Here is an 18,855-nt window from a genome sequence, read left to right as displayed (position 1 = left end):
GTAAATATCCAATCATGTTTAATCTGGGTCTCTGAATCTCAAGTTCTAGTACATACACACTCATCCAAGCTGTACATATATACATGGAGTTCACAGTGTTGGGAATCAGTTTTCTTGGGAAGCAGCGTCCTGTCTTTGTTTCAGTCCCAGTAGCTCAGTCCTCAGTTCTCCGGGTTTGGGTGGAAGTTCGGGAATGGTCTGAAAGGAAAATAAAGTCATACATTTGGAAACGGGATCTGTAATGTAGTAGAAGTTTGACCCCCGCACCATACTCTTAATATAGTGGGTAATAAAGTGCACTGATGGCTCTGACAAACTCAAAAGGGCATTCCAGTGGGATCTCGGATTCTGAGTGGACTTCTTTCCCAGCTATAGGCAGCAATGTTTTTTGTATTCATGTTTATTGAATAGTGGTCTTTACCATTCTGAGCCCTGCTTTGTGAACTAAGTCTATTGGGTGTGATTGTGTGCTCATACAAAGAGCTGTTTATTCAGTACTTCAGTCATCCTCTGCCAAGCAGACTTTTTACCCTCTGTGAATAATGAGTGACTTTCAGAAAAACTTCACATCCTGTTCGAGAGCACACTTCCATGTCTGTGCCCTTCACCTGTATGTGACATCATCTCAAACTAAGCATGCAAAGAACAGCTCAGTCACACCTGGGGGTTCAGTTAGATGGCACACACAGTAGGCTGCATTCCAGAAGCAGGTTTGGGGAAGGCTTTAAACGTAACACTAGTCGGTTTAGGACTCTTACCAGATCAGGCCTGTAATACTGATGGACCACTTCTGCCCCTGCGAACATGGCCAAGATACTGGCGCCCAACATCCGCAGGTAACGAGGCCAGGACACCCCCGCAGGCATCTTATACAGGAGGGAGTGTACGTTAACGGCAGGGCTCAACGTTGTGCATATTTAGAGAGCAGTATGCATAAAAATCCAACTGGTTTATTAAACAGTTATACAAAGATGCAAGTAACAGTAGTAATAATAATAATGCCTTCATAAAAATTAAAAATAAATCATAAATCTCTAAATTTACTGTCAAGCCTTAACAAGTCGCTGTAACGTTGTCTATAAGGCTTGATCACAACCAACACAAGTATGACATTCGTGTGCCTGTAACTTTGATAGGAAGGACACATGACAGATATTCGTCACAGCCAACGGCTTTAAAGCTACACGCACGGGTCTATATTGCATGATACATTCTAAATATATAAACCAGGTAAAACAATTACTGTACTTTACCTGTAAAACTCTTTCAATGTATTAAACACGTTCTCCCGTCTCGTCCCGTTCCAAACGACACATCCTGCGTCTTCCCAGCCAATAGACCAATCCACCGGAACTCAAATATTTGCAAGTGAACGAAACCAAAAAACAGGGGCTCAACAATAAGTGTGTGACACCGTATTTTGCTTGGAAAGTGCATGAAACCAATCTTGTAACGAGACTTTATTATTTTGACAATATTATTTTTGTAATAAAGCCAGACATGGAAATTAATTGCATGTCCTCTGTATACAGTTTAGGAAACGCATTTGGTGTACCCTCCCCGTTTCGAAAGTGGTAGCTTCTGGTGTCAAAGTGGACTGAACATTCATTGTGTGATTTTTGTGTTTATGGAATCAACTGCTTTTTCGCTTTTTCGGGTTTTTAAGAAGCTACTTAGTCCTCTTCATGAAAAACTGCAACTTTCATATTTTTACAGGGCAGGTATGTTGCATAACCTTGTGCAATCTTGTGTAGTTTGCTCGCTAATCTCGTGTTTTTTCAGGTTTTTTATTTGGGGGTTGTTAGCATGCTAGCTAATGTTTGAATTGTTTTTAGCGAAGCTAGTATTTGGCTAGGCTAAATTAGTTTGTGTTCTTGAGAGCAAAACCGAGATAAATTAATGCAATTTTCACCCAAATGTATTTTCGCTCACCTCGAGCCAGATACTATAACTTGTTAGCTTGCTAGTTAGCCAAGTACTTTAACAAACACAAAAGGAGGGGGTATGGTTAGCTAACGATTTGTAACATCAACATGAATTTTATTACTCTATTTCAGTGAATCCAGCATTAAGATGGAAGAGAGGCAGTACGCATCTTTAACGGTCCCTACGGATTATCTTCAGCACTGGTGAGTTCTTCCTCAAACATCGAGGCGTGTAGCGCTTTGCATTTTTTTCCATCTCCATTCATGACTTAAGACTGTGTGGCGAACTGTGTACACAGTACGCTAAAATACTGTTGGGGGTAGCGTTGACCGCCAAACTCAGTAAAAACGAGCCTCACTTTTGTGTAAAGGACCCGCCGCCATCAATCTCATGTTAGTTTTTTATTTTATTTTATTTTTTAGAATTTTATAACTTAATGACTAATTGGGTATAACGTGTGATGGGGAAATGCTCTTCTTTCAGACGTTTTCCTATCTCGCGCCCTGTATCCCCCCCCCCCCAAAGGATGATTTTTAAACCGTGCTCCGTCAGCTTTGGTTGCCCGTTTTTTGCCAGTTAACTTTGTGCTCTGCCTCTGTCACGCAGGTTTCCATCCACCCAGCATGTCCAGGCTCTCCAGGTCACGCAGTACCACCAAATGGCCGAAGACGCCCTCTTCATGGAGGCACCGGGCGAGCACAGGGTGATGACCGAAATGATGGTCCACCAAGAGCCCTCGTACACCCCCTTAGAGCCTCCCTACACCCCCCAAGAGCCTCCCTACGCCCCCCATGAGCACCCTGCCCCTATGCAGGGGTACCCGCTCCCTCCCTATGGAGCAGCCCCAGGTACAGTGCGCCCCCACCCCCCACCCCCACCCTGCATCACAAGTGTGACTCCCCACCGGTCGCCTCATTAGGTGCTAACCCCGGTCGCTGTGTCCCAGGTTACTACGCAGACCGTAACGAGCGCCAGGTCCAGCCCCTGGTCTACCCCGCGGCGCCCGTGAAGGGGAAGAGGGGGCGGCCCCCCAGCGACGAACTGAAGGCCAAGCAGGAGAGGGCGGAGGACGGCTGCGGGAAGGTCAAGCGGAAGGTCGACCGCTTCAATGGCATGTCCCCTGAGGAGGTCATGACCAAAACGCTGCCGGACATCCTGGCCTACAACCTGGACATGCTGATCGTGAGTCTCGCTTAAATGGAAAGCGGCGAGCTGGACAGAGCTCACAGCCTGGCCTCTGGGCCTTTTCAACCCCATCCTTTGTGATCCAGTCGTGTTGTGACTTTTACCTGGAATTACCAGAATATCTATTTAGACATAGCCTGGCACATGACATCACTTCCTGCTGTCATCAGCATGCAAGTTGTCCTGGAGTGGACTTGTTAAGTGTCATTAGAGAAGATAGTCAGTCCCTCAGATGGCATCCAGCCCCTGGCCTGCGCTTGTTTGGGATCCAGCTGAACTGAGCTAGCTGTGAGGAAGTCAGATGTGGAGAGCTGTGCTTGAAAAGTTATTTGGATAAAACGTGTGAGCAGCTGGCATCCTTATTTTCTTACAGATTGGAATCAACCCGGGCCTGCTGTCTGCATACAAGGGCCGCCATTACCCGAACCCCGGGAACCATTTTTGTAAGTTCATGCTTTATTTTTGGATTGTATCTTATAACAATTACCAGGAATATGGTACAGTATTATCTTAATGAACTATGTGCTGATTACATTTAAAAAATTGTTTTACTGTTTCTATCAGTTGCTAGAGATTTGATGAAGGAGCAAATGAATATTCTTGTTGCGGTCTTTAGGGAAGTGCCTGTTTTTATCGGGGATCACTGAAGTCCAGCTCAACCACATGCACGACCAGACGCTGCCTGAGAAGTATGGGATAGGCTTCACCAACATGGTGGAGAGGACCACCCCAGGAAGCAAAGATCTCACAAGGTAAGGGGAGGTGTGGGTGAGAACACGCTTTCCAAAATCTGATATTCAACTGCTAACAGCATTTGTGCAGAGTGTGTATTAGTGTGCACAGCACAGCAGTTCAGGAAGCAGAGCTTCAGAATACTGACTCATTACCCTGAAGCTGAAGTGTGTGGATGTGCACATGCAGGGAAACTGTAGCCAGGCCCATGCCCACAGCATGCCTTCCCCTTCACTGTGCGGCTGTCGTTGAACGGTCAGGTCTGCCTTCCAGAAGGCCTCATTCTCTCCCCCTGTTTTGTGTGCAGTCAGGAGTTCCGCGACGGGGGCAGAATTCTGGTGGAGAAGGTGCAGAAGTACAGGCCTCTCATTGCCGTCTTCAACGGAAAGTGTAAGCCTCAGAAAAGTTTCGTCTTCATTTACTGACCGTGTGATGCGCGTCTGTGACAGCTGTACATTGTGTAAAGTGTGAGGCTTTCCTGTCCAGTTCCTTTGTCATGTTGTGTTAATATGTGTGAAACTCAATCTTGACTCAGTACAACACTTCTTCTCGTGGAAGCAGTTGGGTCTTCTGATATTCAATAATTTCTGAATACCCAGTGCAGATACAAACTCTAACCATGCATTTCCATGTTCCATTTTTCTTCTTCAGGTATTTATGAGATTTTCAGTAAAGAGATCTTTGGTGTCAAGTCCAAGAAGCTGGATTTTGGCTTACAGCCTCACAAGATTCCAGAAACGGACACGGTAAGACACGCCTTCCTACAGCTGCGCAACTGGAACGCCAGCCCACCACTAAGGGGGTTTGCTCTGTATGTTTCAGTGGCTGCTGTGCAGCACACTTCCACTGTAATAGTGCACTAATAGTTGTCTACACTCTGGTGTGCAGCTGAGTAATGGCACTCAGTGGATTATCTCTTGCTTTTAGAACATTGTGGGTTGGTATGTGCATGGAGTTGATGGAGAGCAGGATTTTGTTTTAGCAATCTGTCTCCTCAGTGCCTGTGAGATCTAGTACCCATGTCCCAAAGGCATGCGCACAGTACTTGGTACTTAAGCTCTGCAGGGTCGGAAATGGACAGGCAAGGAATGGAGCTGTGGTTTTGATTGACGACCGTGGAATTGACAGCTGTGACATTGATTGACAGCTGTGGATTTGATTGACGGAATGATGCCCCGCCCTCTTGGGGTTTTCCCTGCAGGTGTGTTACCTGATGCCGTCGTCGAGCCCGCGCTGTTCCCAGTTCCCCCGCGCCCAGGACAAGGTGCAGTTCTTCCTCAAGCTGAAGGACCTGAGGGACCAGCTCAAGGGTGTGGCCAAGAACGAGGAAGTGGAGGAGATAAAGTACTCCTTTGACCTCAGCCTGGCCAAAGGTGACGGACGGGGACGGGGATGGGGACTGGGAGAGGGAGGGGGCGGGGGGTGGGGGGCGGGGGACGGGGGACGGGGAGGGGAAGGGGAGTGGGGAAGGGGAGTGGGGCAGGTGCAGGCTCCTGGTCAGCGATGACAGTCCTGTCGGAGGGAAATGCTTTTCTCTGATTGTCTTGGTTCCTGTGGAAAATGTATAAAGAATACAGGCTATATATTTGCACGTGCCTGTTTAAAAAGTTATCAGAGCCCTTTTCGTGTTTGCTTCCCCTGAGTGTCTCACGGATTTCCCCTCTCGATCTCTTTCCACGTACCAGAGGATGCCAAGCGGCTGGCCATCAAGGAGGAGAAGCAGGACCCCGGGTACGAGCCGCCATTCAGTGGGTCCTGTGGGAAGAGCGAGCAGCAGAGCAACGGGCACTGCAGCTTCTCCTACCCAGAGACGCGCCCGGGAGAGACGGGTGAGCACTGCCCACTCCCTCTCACTGTCTAACACACATCTCTCACTCTGCTCCCTCTCACTGTCTAACACACATCTCTCACTCTGCTCCCTCTCACTGTCTAACACACTCTACTCTCCTTCATGTCTACACATCCTCACTCCGTCTAACACACATCTCTCACTCTGCTCCCTCTCACTGTCTAACACACATCTCTCACTCTGCTCCCTCTCACTGTCTAACACACATCTCTCATCTGCTCCCTCTCACTGTCTAACACACTCTCTCCCTCTCACTGTCTAACACACTCTCTCACTCTGCTCCCTCTCACTGTCTAACACACATCTCTCACTCTGCCCTCATGTCTAAACAACTCTCACCTCACTGTCTAACACACATCTCTCACTCTGCTCCCTCTCACTGTCTAACACACATCTCTCACTCTGCTCCCTCTCACTGTCTAACACACATCTCTCACTCTCACTGTCTAACACACATCTCTCACTCTGCTCCCTCTCACTGTCTAACACACATCTCTCACTCTGCTCCCTCTCACTGTCTAACACACATCTCTCACTCTGCTCCCTCTCACTGTCTAACACACATCTCTCACTCTGCTCCCTCTCACTGTCTAACACACATCTCTCACTCTGCTCCCTCTCACTGTCTAACACACTCTCTCACTCTGCTCCCTCTCACTGTCTAACACACTCTCTCACTCTGCTCCCTCTCACTGTCTAACACACATCTCTCACTCTGCTCCATCTCACTGTCTAACACACATCTCTCACTCTGCTCCCTCTCACTGTCTAACACACATCTCTCACTCTGCTCCCTCTCACTGTCTAACACACATCTCTCACTCTGCTCCCTCTCACTGTCTAACACACATCTCTCACTCTGCTCCCTCTCACTGTCTAACACACATCTCTCAGTCTGCTCCTCTCACTGTCTAACACACACTCTACATTCACTCTGCTCCTCTCACTGTCTAACCACATCTCTCCTCTCCTCTCACTGTCTAACACACATCTCTCACTCTGCTCCTCTCACTGTCTAACACACATCTCTCACTCTGCTCCTCTCACTGTCTAACACACACCATCTCTCTCTCACTGCTACACACATCTCACCTGCTCCTATGTAACACACATCTCTCACTCTGCTCCCTCTCACTGTCTAACACACATCTCTCACTCTGCTCCCTCTCACTGTCTAACACACATCTCTCAGTCTGCTCACTCGTACTGTCAACCACATCTCAACTCTCACTTCCAGTGGTTTGATCATTTCTGGGTTTGTTTTTTTTGTTCTTCCTTCCTAAGCAGTACCCAGTACGGAAGCCACACCCCTAACATCAATGGGGCGGGTCCTGGATGGCCAATGGATGATGCAGTCATTTGCTGATCAGATCCCGGACATTGCTGGCAGCAGCACACAGTCCCATTAGGGGACGGAGACTGCATGAAGGGGGTGGAGCCTCACTGAACTCCTCCCCAGGGATTTCCTTTCCTGCTTGAGGATTGGCTCCTGGTGGCTGAGTATGCCACGCCCAGTTTCTCCAGCACCAGTGAGTCCTCCTCTCTCTCAGTGTACACTACAGAGGAGGAGGAGCAGAACTGCTGAAGGTCACAAGGAATTTGAAGTGGACTGATTTACCTTTTTTGACACTTATTTTTTTAACAACAGTAGATTTTAAAAAAATAATTATTTGTTTTGTGTTTGTTCTTATAACTGTTTAACGTAACGCGAGACGTGTGTCTGTTTTTTAATGCGATTTTTAAGAGGATAGTGGACTTTTCCCAGAAATTGTCTTTTATTGGTCATCATGTGTGCTGATGAATTTTGGAATTGCGCGTGCGAGTAAATTTGCTGTCCTGACTATTCGCGCCTCGTGGGCAGCCTGAGCAGCTGATATATCGCCCCTTTGCAGCGGTACGATATCACTCCTTGGGGAAGTCCAGTTTAAACCTCAGTGTGCTGACACAGACGCCTGTGGCAGACTGAGGCTCCTCCAGCGAGCCAGTCCAGGCGTGCCACGGTCTTATCCGGTCTTTCTTCCTGGTCTCCTTTCTTCCTCGCGGTACTAGTGCCAGCAGTGCACTCTGGGAGGAAGGTTTCTGGTCCTGAATAATGCTGTAGGAATGGAACAGTTTGAACACTATGGGGTTTCTGATGAGATTGTGCTACTCTTGGTAAACTTGACAGTGTTCTACATTTTTGTCATGTTCTGTGGGAAAAAGAAAGTGTGTTCCGAAAAATAAATGTTAGGTTATTTTTCTAAAATGGAAAAGCTTTGAACCTGTTCCATGTCCTACCAGAATCAGAAAAGGGGATGAAATAACTTTCAGTCTACCTCATTCTTTTGCTGCCCAACAGAATTGGCTCTCAGTTGGGGAGAAAAATCATGTTTGTTGAACACTTGTTCAATGTTTCTTGCATTAAAAAGCGCCAAATATGTATTTTCTGTGAGTTTTTCTTGATTTGCTGTTTTAGATGTTACAGGAGATGCAGACACTACATGTTGGTTGTCACTGTGATTGTTTTAAAGATTTTGAAAAGGGGAAGAAGTCATTATTTCTTGCTTGTTTTTATGCTTCACATGTGTGTGCACTGTATGTTTTCAGTTTCAAATTTTGGCTGTTAAAATCAGTAATGGGCAAATGCGAAATGTAATTGAGTTAAGACAGAAAAGGTCTATAACGGATCGCACGATTACACTGATAAATCAACTCTTAACTCTGAACCCTTGGTGAAATTTTTCACAAAGTTTAGGCCATACATTTTTATTTCATTCATATTCATGTTTTAGCCTTTCAATTTTATAAGCTTACACCACTGCAAACTATTCCATGGTTATGATTAGTCTTGATTTTTGTGTAGGTAATCTAATACTTAGAAAAATAAGTTACTGCCCAAAATAATAAACAATATCCAAATAATAATAAAAAATAATAAACCGTATGCTAGGTCTTTAACGGTGATGGGTTTTATTTCTGGGGCGGGGCATGGCCGGGAAAACGGTAACGGAAGCAGGTCACTAAATTCACAATGCCACAGCGGATACGTCTTCACCAATCACAGAGAGGATTGCAATTGGATTCTCACGAGCGCCTAATAGGCCACCGCGTGGCATGTTAATTAAATTAAGACTGTTTGTTTGTCTTCATTTAATTCACCTGCGACACGTTTATCCGTGATGCTTTGCCTGTCTGCTACTGGCATTCTCCCGAGTGCTGAACAGGTTAACGTGGCGTGTTAATTAAATCAAGACAGCTTTCTTTCACCTGCTACTTTACCAATCGGCTACTTGCATTCTCACGAGCACTTAATGGACAAAGTCACCGTTTAATGAAATCAAGACAGCCAGATACAGCGGAGATCGTACATCTAATGCAATCGCCTGCCTATTATACAGAAAGTCATTTTCAAAGTTAAATTTCACTGTACAACGAGAATGTGTTTCAGTGTTAACATCCACGTTAACAGCAAGTGTGGATTTTCACACCCGTGTTAGGGTGGTAGTGCATTATCCATTAAACTTGTTTAATGAAAACCATTGTTATATGAACCAAACGCTGCATGGAAATAAATGCGTGGTTGGGTTAATGTATTGGGACTTGAATTTCACAGAGCTTCAGAGTACTTCAGAGTATTTCACCAAATGTGTTGAGCCCACATGCGTCCTTGTGTGTCTAGATTTCATTCACCTGTGATTCGTTTCCCTATTAATCCCTCGTGAGAATGGCGAGGGCGCCTTTCTGTGATTGGTGAAGGCACCCATTAAACCCTCGTGAGAATGCAAGAGCGCGCCTTTCTGTGATTGGTGAAGGTGTGCACCTATTAATCCCTCGTGAGAATGCGAGAGCGCGCCTTTCTGTGATTGGCGAAGGTGTGCACCCAATTAAACCCTAGTGAGAATGCAAGAGCAGGTGCGCTCTCTTTTTTTTATTTTTTTTATTTTTATAATTTTAACATACTGCCACTAGATGGCGACAAATGATAAAAAATGTGCTGTGTCGAGTTTTTTTTGACCAAATAAAAGACAGATGTAAATCATTAGGCTCCTAATTAGGTGGTTGAACACGTGTTTAATTTCTTAATTGTTTTCTCCCATTAACCTTAACACAATGCAGGTTTGACTCATCATTTGCTTTGTCATTGAATTCTGTATTATATTCCAGATGGTAAGTATTAGTGTGCATGCTTTCACCAATTAGTAGCTTACTGATTCACCTCATTCATTAATTTGAAGTTTTACTACTTTTTATTCAATTGCTTGCAATATAACACAGTAAGCACAAAATGAACATAACATGGCTTAAGAAGGTAAAATAATCCCTTTATACATGAGAAGTACCTAATTAAGAAAAGGAGGGGGGGAAAACATCTTGTTAAAATTCTGGGTGTGTGACTAGGTTGGAATGAAAACCAGCATACAGGGGAGGGCCCAGGACCAAGTTTGGAAATCAGTGAGCTGGAGTTCTCCTGCTGCTAATTAGTAGAATTGGTTTGGCTGAATTAGGGTTGAAATGAAAACCTACAGGATGGTAGATCTCCAGGAACATGGATGCAGTCCTGCTATAATCTGAGAAGCATCCAGCTTGATTTAATGCAATGCACTATCTGGGGGTTTGGGGGACATATGGCTTGATGAATTGTATAGTCTTTCTGTCATTATGTTTGTGGTCTTACACACCTCTTACAGCTATTTTCATAAATAAAATTAAGGATTTGTAACAAAATGCAACTATGCAAAGGAAGCACAAGGAAACCGAAAACTCATACAATAAGCTAAATGCCATTTTTAAGTTGAATGAGGAGTTTTTATTAGAGGTATTTAAATATATTACTGCCAAGTGGGTTTTGCTAATGGGTATTGTGTTTTTAATTGCACTGTGTGTTTGCATCGCTTCTCTCAAGGCCACAAGTCAGTCATGCAGCAGAATACGGATTTCAGTCAGGCTTTAGTGGAGACACCCTTTCTTATAGAGTATCTGCGTTTAGTTTAATCAGCTATTCGAATATTGTACTTAGACGAAGGAAAATGTACTCCTATGTCTTCATCGCCATCAGTTACGTCGATACACTCATTTACGTCAACAGTAGGAGCTTCAGTCGCAATGCTTGCTATTCATACCACTCACAGACAGGAGACCCCTGTCTTTGTCCTCCACATAAAAGCAATTAAGACGTGATAATATCAGCATTATCATCTGTTGTATGTAACCCTTAATTCATCGAGACCATCATGTATACTATAAACAATATTCATTTTAACAGGATTCCCCAGTAGTAAAACATTTTTTAATAAAGTCGTTCCGCTGCCCAAATCCATCCCCACGTCAACACGTCATTGGTAGGCTACGTTCCGGTGGCAGACTTCAGGTCGGCTTGGAAGCAACGCTTTGTTTCTGTAGACTACGGGGGAGGTTATTCCAGTTTATTTTGTTTCATTTTATTACATTTCATTTGTCTATTTAATTAAAAATCAAGTTTCGACTGCATTTCTAACAGGTATGCAACTCGCGAGTATGTTGTGTGCGTGTTTTTGGATTAGTTAGCTTTCGTAAACTCAAGCATAAAATAATAGTTAGCCAACTAGCTGACTTGGCTAGAACAATTGTTAGTAGGCCATTCATTGAACAAACCGTAGTTCCTGTCTTAAGTAGATACTTGCGAGTTTGGCAATTATACATTTGTGCAACACTGTCCTTGTTTGTCATATAGGGGCTGTTCTCGTTTGTGAATGTAGCTACGTTAGCTTTCGTAGGTTCCTTCAAAGGTTTAAATCCAGAAATGTTTTTCATTTAGACTACTCAGCTGTGTCACTACAACCGGCTCTTGTAATTTACCTAACTTGCATCATACATCAGCATTGGTGAGTTGGCTGTCTGGCAGACTAGACGCATAGCGAACGTTAGCTAATACTAGTGTACTCAAATGTTAACATAAAACAGATTATAACTGCCTAAATGTAATTTGTTAGCCAGTTATTTTTCCATAGGCTTAGCAACATCCTCGTCTGAGCTGTTATTGTAGCGTTGTGAGTCTTTGCTACGCTGATCTGAAAACTGTTACATTGTGTACCCTCAAACATTACAGCGGCCCGGTATGCCTTTTTAAAAATTATTTATTTTTTTGTCAGCTCCACTGTCGAAGCCATGCAGATAGCCAACGCAGCTAACATCATGGAGGACCCCGGTGGCAACGGAGTGGTGATGGACCAAGAACAGACCCCCGCTCCACTGGAACCCGCTGCCCCAGCAGAAGGTGCTCTGCTCTACGATTTAGCAGTTGCCCTTATAAACAGGATAACTTATTGTTCCTTCACTGATTCATTATTTTATTCATTGTGGCTGGATGGTTGCTGTTTTTTAAGATCCTAGATAAAGGGAGGTAGATCATCTTTATCACAGAATGCCAGCTGTCACCACCACACTAGCCTACCACCAAAACACCAGGAGAATTGCACACTTTCATCAGAGCAAGTTCATCTGAGTCTTTACAACAGCCCACAAGAAGGACAATCTGATAAAATCTACCGATCTCTAAAACTGCATTGGTGGTGTTAAAGGTGAACAATCATTTACCAGCTTGACTTAAACAGTCAGGTAGAACAAAACCATGGTTCTGAACTGGCTAGCACTAGCCAGGTTTTGTCGGCTGTTTGGGGCGAAAAACACTCAGCTAGAGATGGTTTCTTTTTTCATACAGCCTATGGGTGGTTCCTTTTTGTTCTTTCTGGGAGACAGTTTTATTAAACACGGTTTAATCAGTTTGGGGGTATTTTAAACCCAGCTTGAGAGATGTAGTTTTAATTGGCACAGCTTGAAAGTGTGATGTAAATGTGTCAGGAAATCCTCCCCCTAAGTTTTGTGAAGCAGACATGGCTTGATAGATGTTATTGGATGGCATTAGAGCAGCTGGCTCTTCGGCAGGTGTTGTGGGAGACTTGTTGGGGATTGATGGCCCCGCTCCTTTCTCCCTGCAGCTCCGACGAAGACGAAGGGGAAGAGAGGAAGGCCTCCGAGCAAGGAGGCCAAGCCGGACCCCGGGCCCAAGCCCAAAAAGGCGAAAGAGGCGAAACCACCGAAGGCCAAGTCGGGCCCCCAGCCCAAGAAGGGGAAGGAGCCCAAGGCCAAACCAGGCCCCAAGCCCAAAGCGGCCAAGGCAGGCAAGGGGGGTGAGCAGAAGATCGACGAGGTCTTCAGGAAGGTGAGACGGAAGGTGGACCGCTTCAAAGGCATGACGGAGGCTGAGGTCATGACCAAAACCCTGCCAGACATCCTCACCCCCAACCTGGACTTCGTCATTGTGAGTCTGCCTCTGCCCGTGAAAGTGCACTTGGGTCCTGATGCAGGAAGCCTTGCTATTGGTGGATGGCGAGTATTATAGTCCACAGAGCTGCCTTTCTGAATTGTGTTTCTGTTTTCAGTTAGACGCTTGACTCTCCATATTCCTGTAGTGTTGTCAGACAGTGGAATAATTATGTTTACTGCAGATTAATCGTTTGGTAATGCTGCATTTTCCTTGTCAGATTGGAATCAACCCTGGACTGATGGCTGCCTACATTGGACGCTGGTTTCCAGGTCCAGGAAACCATTTCTGTGAGTCACAGGCTCCATTTTGTTTATGTAGGATATGAACATACTTATTTTGACATTTCTTTGGACACTATGATAATATGTTAATGAGTATTCTTGTTGCGGTCTTTAGGGAAGTGCCTGTTTTTATCGGGGATCACTGAAGTCCAGCTCAACCACATGCACGACCAGACGCTGCCTGAGAAGTATGGGATAGGCTTCACCAACATGGTGGAGAGGACCACCCCAGGAAGCAAAGATCTCTCAAAGTAAGGGGGGCCAGGGGGGCACCTCCCTCGGCTACCTGATTTATTATGGCAAAGTAGAGCCAAACTAGTAGAATTTGTTGAAGGGTACAGTCCCAATGCTTTTGTCTGTATGCATTTACTGCAGAATGTTGTCTTATAAAGAACCTCATTGTAGGCCCAGCCTAGACACAATTTGGCTGTGATAGACAAAGTCTGAACAGCTCAGGGTTAATGGTGTGAGAAAGAAAGGAATGCTCAACCAAAATTACTGAGATGCCAGGAAACAGAAAGCACCAGAAATAAGGTGAATGAAAGTTTTCATTTGTTGGGCCTGTGAAATTGGCATTGTATAATAGAATGGGCTGTGGTCTTCACCAGAGTGAGAAAAAGACTCTCCAGGTACAGGCTGGTTTCTGGTCATCACATCAGAAAGCAACCGTGCAAATGATGATTGATTTCAGAACATGAGGTTTAAAATCCCAGTTGTGAACCATAAAAGTTACGCTCTTGTGAAAATACTTGTTGTACAGAAGTTGTTTAACTGGTCCCAATCCAATAGACAGCAGTGCACAAGATGCACTCTTTCTGTTATTATTGGTGAAGACTATGCATAATAAATGATGTAGAAGTTGTAAGAAGTGAATTGAAGTGAAGTTGGGTCTGAACGTGTGAAATGTTGGACGTGTTTTCCTGCAGCAAAGAGCTGCGCCAGGGGGGCAAGGTTCTGGTGGAGAAGCTGCAGAAGTACAAGCCTCTCATCGCCGTCTTCAACGGCAAATGTGAGCAGAGCTCTGCGTGCGTCTACCTTTGAGATCCCAACGGTTCAGGATCTCTGAGTGAACTGAACCCGCCCTCCCCTTCCTTTGTCCTCAGGCATTTACGAAATGTTCAGCAGGGAGATCTTTGGGTTCAAGCCCAAGAAGCTGGAGTTTGGTGTGCAGCCGAGCAAGGTGCCGGACACTGAGACGGTGAGGGGGCTGCCCGCACACACAGACACACACACACACACAGACACACAGACACACAGACACACAGACACACAGACACACAGACACACAGACACACACACAGACACACAGACACACAGACACACAGACACACAGACAGACACACACAGACACACAGACACACACACACACACACACACACACACACACACTCACACAAAAACACACACACGTGAAGCTGCGTGATTGACAGCTGCATGCCACTCCCCGTTTCCTGCAGGTGTGCTACCTGATGCCCTCCTCGAGTGCCCGCTGTGCCCAGTTCCCCCGCGCCCAGGACAAGGTGCACTTCTACATCAAACTGATGGAGCTGCGGGACCAGCTGAAGGGCGTGGTCAAGAACAAGGAAGTGGAGGAGATAAAGTACTCCTTTGACCTCGGCCTGGCCAAAGGTGAGTACACGGCTGAGGAGGTTAAAACTGCTTTACCCAGAGTCCTACTGGAGTATAAAAATGTCATTAAGTTTGGAGTGGGGCATAATCTTAATTGCAACTGGTGAACCTTATTGATTTTTTAGTAGGTGCATGAGTTGATAATTGGTGTAAATTATAAGGTAATTCTGATTCTGCCTTATTTTTTGTCAGTTGTTTGACTTGTGAGGACCCCTCCTCAAATGTTCTGATAAACCTCCTATGTTCTTATTAATTCTGGAGACGTCAAAGGAGAAAGATTAGTCACCCTTGAGTGCTCTGAAGAGTTTTTTGGTGTGTTCATTTATTTCTTTATTCTCCCCCAGAGGATGCCAAGAGATTAGCCATCAAAGAGGAGCAGTACGACCCTGGATATGAGGAGGCCTTTGGTGGGGCCTACAGTGAGGCGGGGCTAGGACCGGAGGCGGGGCCAGTGCCAGGGGCGGGGCCTGAGCAGAGTAACGGACACTGCAGCCTCTCCAGTGGGGAGATGGGTGAGTGCAGATCCTTTTCAGCCACGCTGAAGTCACAAGCTACGGAACAACCGAAAGATTTATAAACAAGTCTTTTATTGGCAGTTGTAAATGTTGGCTTTGCATTTTTGTTATATCACTGAGCTTTAGCAGCTAACATGATACCTGTGCTGAGCTTTTATTTAAGCATGTTTTATACACTTTTATACACTTTTGTGTCACCATGTTTATTTATTTTTATGCAAACCAGGCGTGTCGTTAAAAGCGTAGTTCTGTGTGAGGAATCTGCAGCTCTTTCTCTGGGGAGATTTCTCTTCGTTGATGACCTCTCCCTTCTTGGCTGCAGTCACATAGTCGATCAAATGAAGTCATTCCGCTTCATTTGAAGCAAACAGTGGTAAAGTGAGATGCGAGTGTTGCATGGTTTGACCACATTGTGAGGTCTGTTTGTGTTCCAGCTCAACTCTAAGACAGTCAGTGTTTTTTTGACAGTTATTAGACCTGAACTAAACTGTGAATATTCTTCCTATAATTGCAAGGCAGGTCATATGAACACAGAATACATAATGAACAGAACAAGCCGTTCAGCCCATCTTGCCATGCGTATATTGGATCTTTTCACTCATGTTTTCAAGAGTAAGTTTCTCTGTTCTTCCCCCTTCAGAAGGTTCCAGTGCGGAGGCCACGCCCACAGCGGCAGAGGGGCGGGTCCCAGGCGGCAGTTGGATGACGCAGTCGTTTGCCGATGAGATTCCGGACATCAGCGGCAGCAGCAACAGCACACGGCCCCAGCTGGGGGCGGAGACTGCATGAAGGGGGCGGGGCCTTTGAGGGCTTCACCCAGGAAGTGGGCGGGGGCTGCAGTTTTAATGTGGTTTCCTGCCCAGCTGGCTGTGACACGTTTCCCCACCGGACCAGCGATGGCTCAGCTGCACCCCATTGCCCAGGACAGTGTATCACACAGGAGGGGGCTGCAGGTGCCATCCTAATATGGTTTTAAATAGAGTAGTGAATCGTACTGACACTACTTTTTAAACTTCTTTTTACATAACTATTTAACGTAGCTCTTACATTGTTACTTGATTTTAAAATGCACCATTTAGAGGGTGAGGGGGTTTTATGGAGAGATTTTGTATGTATGTGTTTATTTTTGTGTAGTTGTTGGTGTACTAGTGCTCCCGGCTCAAAGTGACTTTAAACCTGTTTCAACAATAATGTTAAATCAGCGGAATACGGAGAGGCAATGAAAAGCGTGATGGCTTTCATGGAGAAAAGCTCTTATTTAAACCTGTTTTATTCTGACCGATATTTACTCTGCTTTCCTGTGCACTGGTGCTACATTTCAGTCCTCCTTCCTGTATTCTCTCTGACCACTGATGACATCGACTGCATCAGAGGTGCATTGTGGGTACATGGCTTTGAAGTCTTTAACTTCTGGTTGCTATGGAGACAATGTGGCGAGTTCGCACTGCACATTACAATGTTTACATCTCTTGGTGCTGAACATTTTGTTTGTTAATAGCGCAGGAGGAGAGCTGTTTTTTCCTCTGCTTGTTCATTTGATCTCTGGGACTCCTCTCTAGTCACCTGTTACCTCTTACCTGGGCTGTCTGATCTTCTCCAGACGTCTCTGTGCAGGAGGAGCTGATCCTCAGGTTGGTAGGCGGGGTGGCAGCACGTTGTGCAGCCTGAGTGAGACTCGCGCAGCCACTGTACTGCAATGAGAAGTCGGTCCTGATGGAAGGTGCCGGAACTGTTCGAGTGGCAGTGGTGATGATTTTTTTTTTGCGTTACCCGATAATGTTACTGTTAACCGTTGCATCTGAAAAGTGCAATCTGTTACCCGAAAAGGTTACTGTTACCGTTAGGTAAAGTGCCACCCCCCTAGGAACGCCCTTTTAGCCCTGCAGTGAGTGGCGCGGTTTCGTTAGATGGAGAATGAGTCCCAGGCTCTTAACGGGTATCTGGAATGTGCTAACAGTCCACTAAGTGCACTCTCACACAGGAAAATACACCTGAGTTACTGTAGCTCTCTCTCACCATGGTGCTTTCAGAACACGTTTGATGAGACTGCGGTTTTTATGTTTTTGTACTGCATTTTAGTTATTGGGTTTGGTACTTGCTTTAGGCTGGACTCTGGTCTATTTTATTGTGATGTGAACTGACGTGCACCCAAAGCAACGAGCCACGCGTCGTCGGATGAAACGGACATTGGAGCTGTCATTAGAGCGCTCCAGAGTGCTGTTTGTGTGCTCGCCTGCGTTCGTACCTCCCGGAAGAACCCAGAGAGATGCCGAAACACTGGCAGCTGCTCCAGCCGTGTGTGTGTGCTGTGCTTAAGACTTCATGCTTAAGACTGTATGTATGGGGGGGAAAAAAATAAAAGTCATTGCAGATGTCGCAACAACACTTTATTTTGGTGTTAGCCTCCTAGTAATTTCTCCATCTATATATGGCCTTAAAACCTTTTGTTTTGTGCATTCCGGAAATGCTTAAGTTGTGTTCGTGCTGAACATGGTTTGTACCTGAAAACGCCCCCCCCCCCCCAAAATCTAGTCCATCTTGTCACAGAGGTCTTTATTTGTTGTGTGGTTTTCATGAAAGTGTTCAGCCTCTACAACCAGGTGCAGTGTCTGGATGTTTCAGGATGGAGGGGAGTGGGGGGCATTTGGGTTGGTTTTCGGAGAAGTCCGGCCTTCAGTTTTGTCCGATGTGAAGACATTGACGCCCTATTCCCTGTGAGCTGTGGGGCCTCGCCACGGGGAACGGGGGGGTGGGGGGGGTTACTGTAAACTCACGCAGCTCTTCTGTCCAGAGTACGAGTGACGCAAAGTGCAGTGTGGCTTTGGTGGGACCTCTTCCCCCTCTGTCTCTCCCCCTCTGTCTCTCATTCAGCTGTTGGGCCGTACCAACGAGAACCTCCTGGAGGGGTCTGGGACGTACCACTTCTCCCACAGCTCCATGTGCACGCAGGGGTAGTCCCAGGGTTTGAACCGGCCGCTCCAGTGCAGCAGCTGGGCCTCGTGCAGAGAGGCGTCCGAGTACTGGGTGTCCGGGCTCCAGCCTAGGGGGGCAGGAAGGGTGCAGCATTACCCCCCTGCCCTGCACCGAGACCTGGCCTCGTGGGGCACGTCAGGGTCCAGCCCAGAGTCACTGCTGAGCGAGGTACTTACCCCAGTGAATAGATCCAACTCTGACAGTTACACTCTCGGACAGGTTGGGACAATCAGGGGTATATAGTACATATTATGCAGAATTTTACCTTGAAAATATTATAAAATAACCATGTTCAGTCATATCTTTGATGCACTGGAGTTTGTCTTTGTGCACATTTGCCAAATCCGCGCTCTGCCTGTATTTCTTCTAAAATGTGTTTGGGATGTTTCTGGGCATGACTCTTTTCTGTGTGGAGATGGGTGGGTGTGGCTACCGAGCCTGTGGGGTGGGGCCAGGTTTCAGCAGGGCATTTGTAGGTAGTAA

The 18,855-nt window shown here is 46.0% G+C and overlaps 4 protein-coding genes across 14 annotated transcripts in view; 2 read left to right on the top strand and 2 right to left on the bottom strand.

The window, feature by feature from the left end:
* Position 1: 1 nt before the first annotated feature.
* Positions 2-1,400, bottom strand: LOC135245430 (ubiquinol-cytochrome-c reductase complex assembly factor 6). The gene is made up of 3 exons (XM_064318469.1): positions 1,254-1,400; positions 759-866; positions 2-198 (listed from the first exon to the last, which is right to left on the bottom strand). Exons 2-3 carry the CDS (start codon positions 864-866, stop codon positions 106-108), a joined length of 201 nt encoding a protein of 66 aa, XP_064174539.1. The 5' UTR covers positions 1,254-1,400; the 3' UTR covers positions 2-105.
* LOC135245429 (G/T mismatch-specific thymine DNA glycosylase-like) lies at positions 711-8,113 on the top strand. 3 transcript variants are annotated; one of them, XM_064318466.1, is made up of 11 exons: positions 711-836; positions 2,058-2,129; positions 2,533-2,774; positions 2,873-3,108; positions 3,485-3,554; positions 3,728-3,863; positions 4,151-4,233; positions 4,495-4,589; positions 5,045-5,216; positions 5,529-5,672; positions 6,980-8,113. In XM_064318466.1, the coding sequence occupies exons 1-11, from the start codon at positions 805-807 to the stop codon at positions 7,099-7,101; spliced, it is 1,404 nt and encodes a 467-aa protein (XP_064174536.1). In that variant the 5' UTR covers positions 711-804; the 3' UTR covers positions 7,102-8,113. The 3 variants fall into 3 exon arrangements, with proteins under 3 accessions (XP_064174536.1, XP_064174535.1, XP_064174538.1); XM_064318465.1 differs by having other exon boundaries at positions 6,977-8,113; XM_064318468.1 differs by lacking the exon at positions 711-836 and adding an exon at positions 1,553-1,721 and having other exon boundaries at positions 6,977-8,113.
* A 1,551-nt stretch (positions 8,114-9,664) lies between these two features.
* On the top strand, positions 9,665-17,789 carry LOC135245967 (G/T mismatch-specific thymine DNA glycosylase-like). 8 transcript variants are annotated; one of them, XM_064319384.1, is made up of 11 exons: positions 10,589-11,168; positions 11,466-11,532; positions 11,800-11,924; positions 12,646-12,968; positions 13,192-13,261; positions 13,371-13,506; positions 14,182-14,264; positions 14,359-14,453; positions 14,713-14,884; positions 15,229-15,396; positions 16,040-17,789. In XM_064319384.1, exons 3-11 carry the CDS (start codon positions 11,816-11,818, stop codon positions 16,186-16,188), a joined length of 1,305 nt encoding a protein of 434 aa, XP_064175454.1. In that variant the 5' UTR covers positions 10,589-11,168; positions 11,466-11,532; positions 11,800-11,815; the 3' UTR covers positions 16,189-17,789. The 8 variants fall into 8 exon arrangements, with proteins under 8 accessions (XP_064175455.1, XP_064175457.1, XP_064175458.1 ...); XM_064319385.1 differs by lacking the exons at positions 10,589-11,168; positions 11,466-11,532 and adding an exon at positions 9,665-9,838; XM_064319387.1 differs by lacking the exons at positions 10,589-11,168; positions 11,466-11,532 and adding an exon at positions 9,857-9,980.
* Positions 16,519-18,855, bottom strand: part of glt8d2 (glycosyltransferase 8 domain containing 2) — an 11,377-nt gene continuing 9,040 nt past the window's right edge. For both annotated transcript variants that reach the window (XM_064319395.1, XM_064319397.1), the window contains exon 10: positions 16,519-18,439. In XM_064319395.1, the coding sequence (XP_064175465.1) occupies positions 18,267-18,439 (173 nt within the window). In that variant the 3' untranslated portion in view covers positions 16,519-18,266. The remainder of the gene's footprint in view (positions 18,440-18,855) is intronic.

Source organism: Anguilla rostrata, chromosome 19 (genome assembly GCF_018555375.3).
Source record: "Anguilla rostrata isolate EN2019 chromosome 19, ASM1855537v3, whole genome shotgun sequence".
Lineage (NCBI taxonomy): Eukaryota > Metazoa > Chordata > Actinopteri > Anguilliformes > Anguillidae > Anguilla > Anguilla rostrata.
This window is presented reverse-complemented; position numbering and strand designations above follow the sequence as displayed.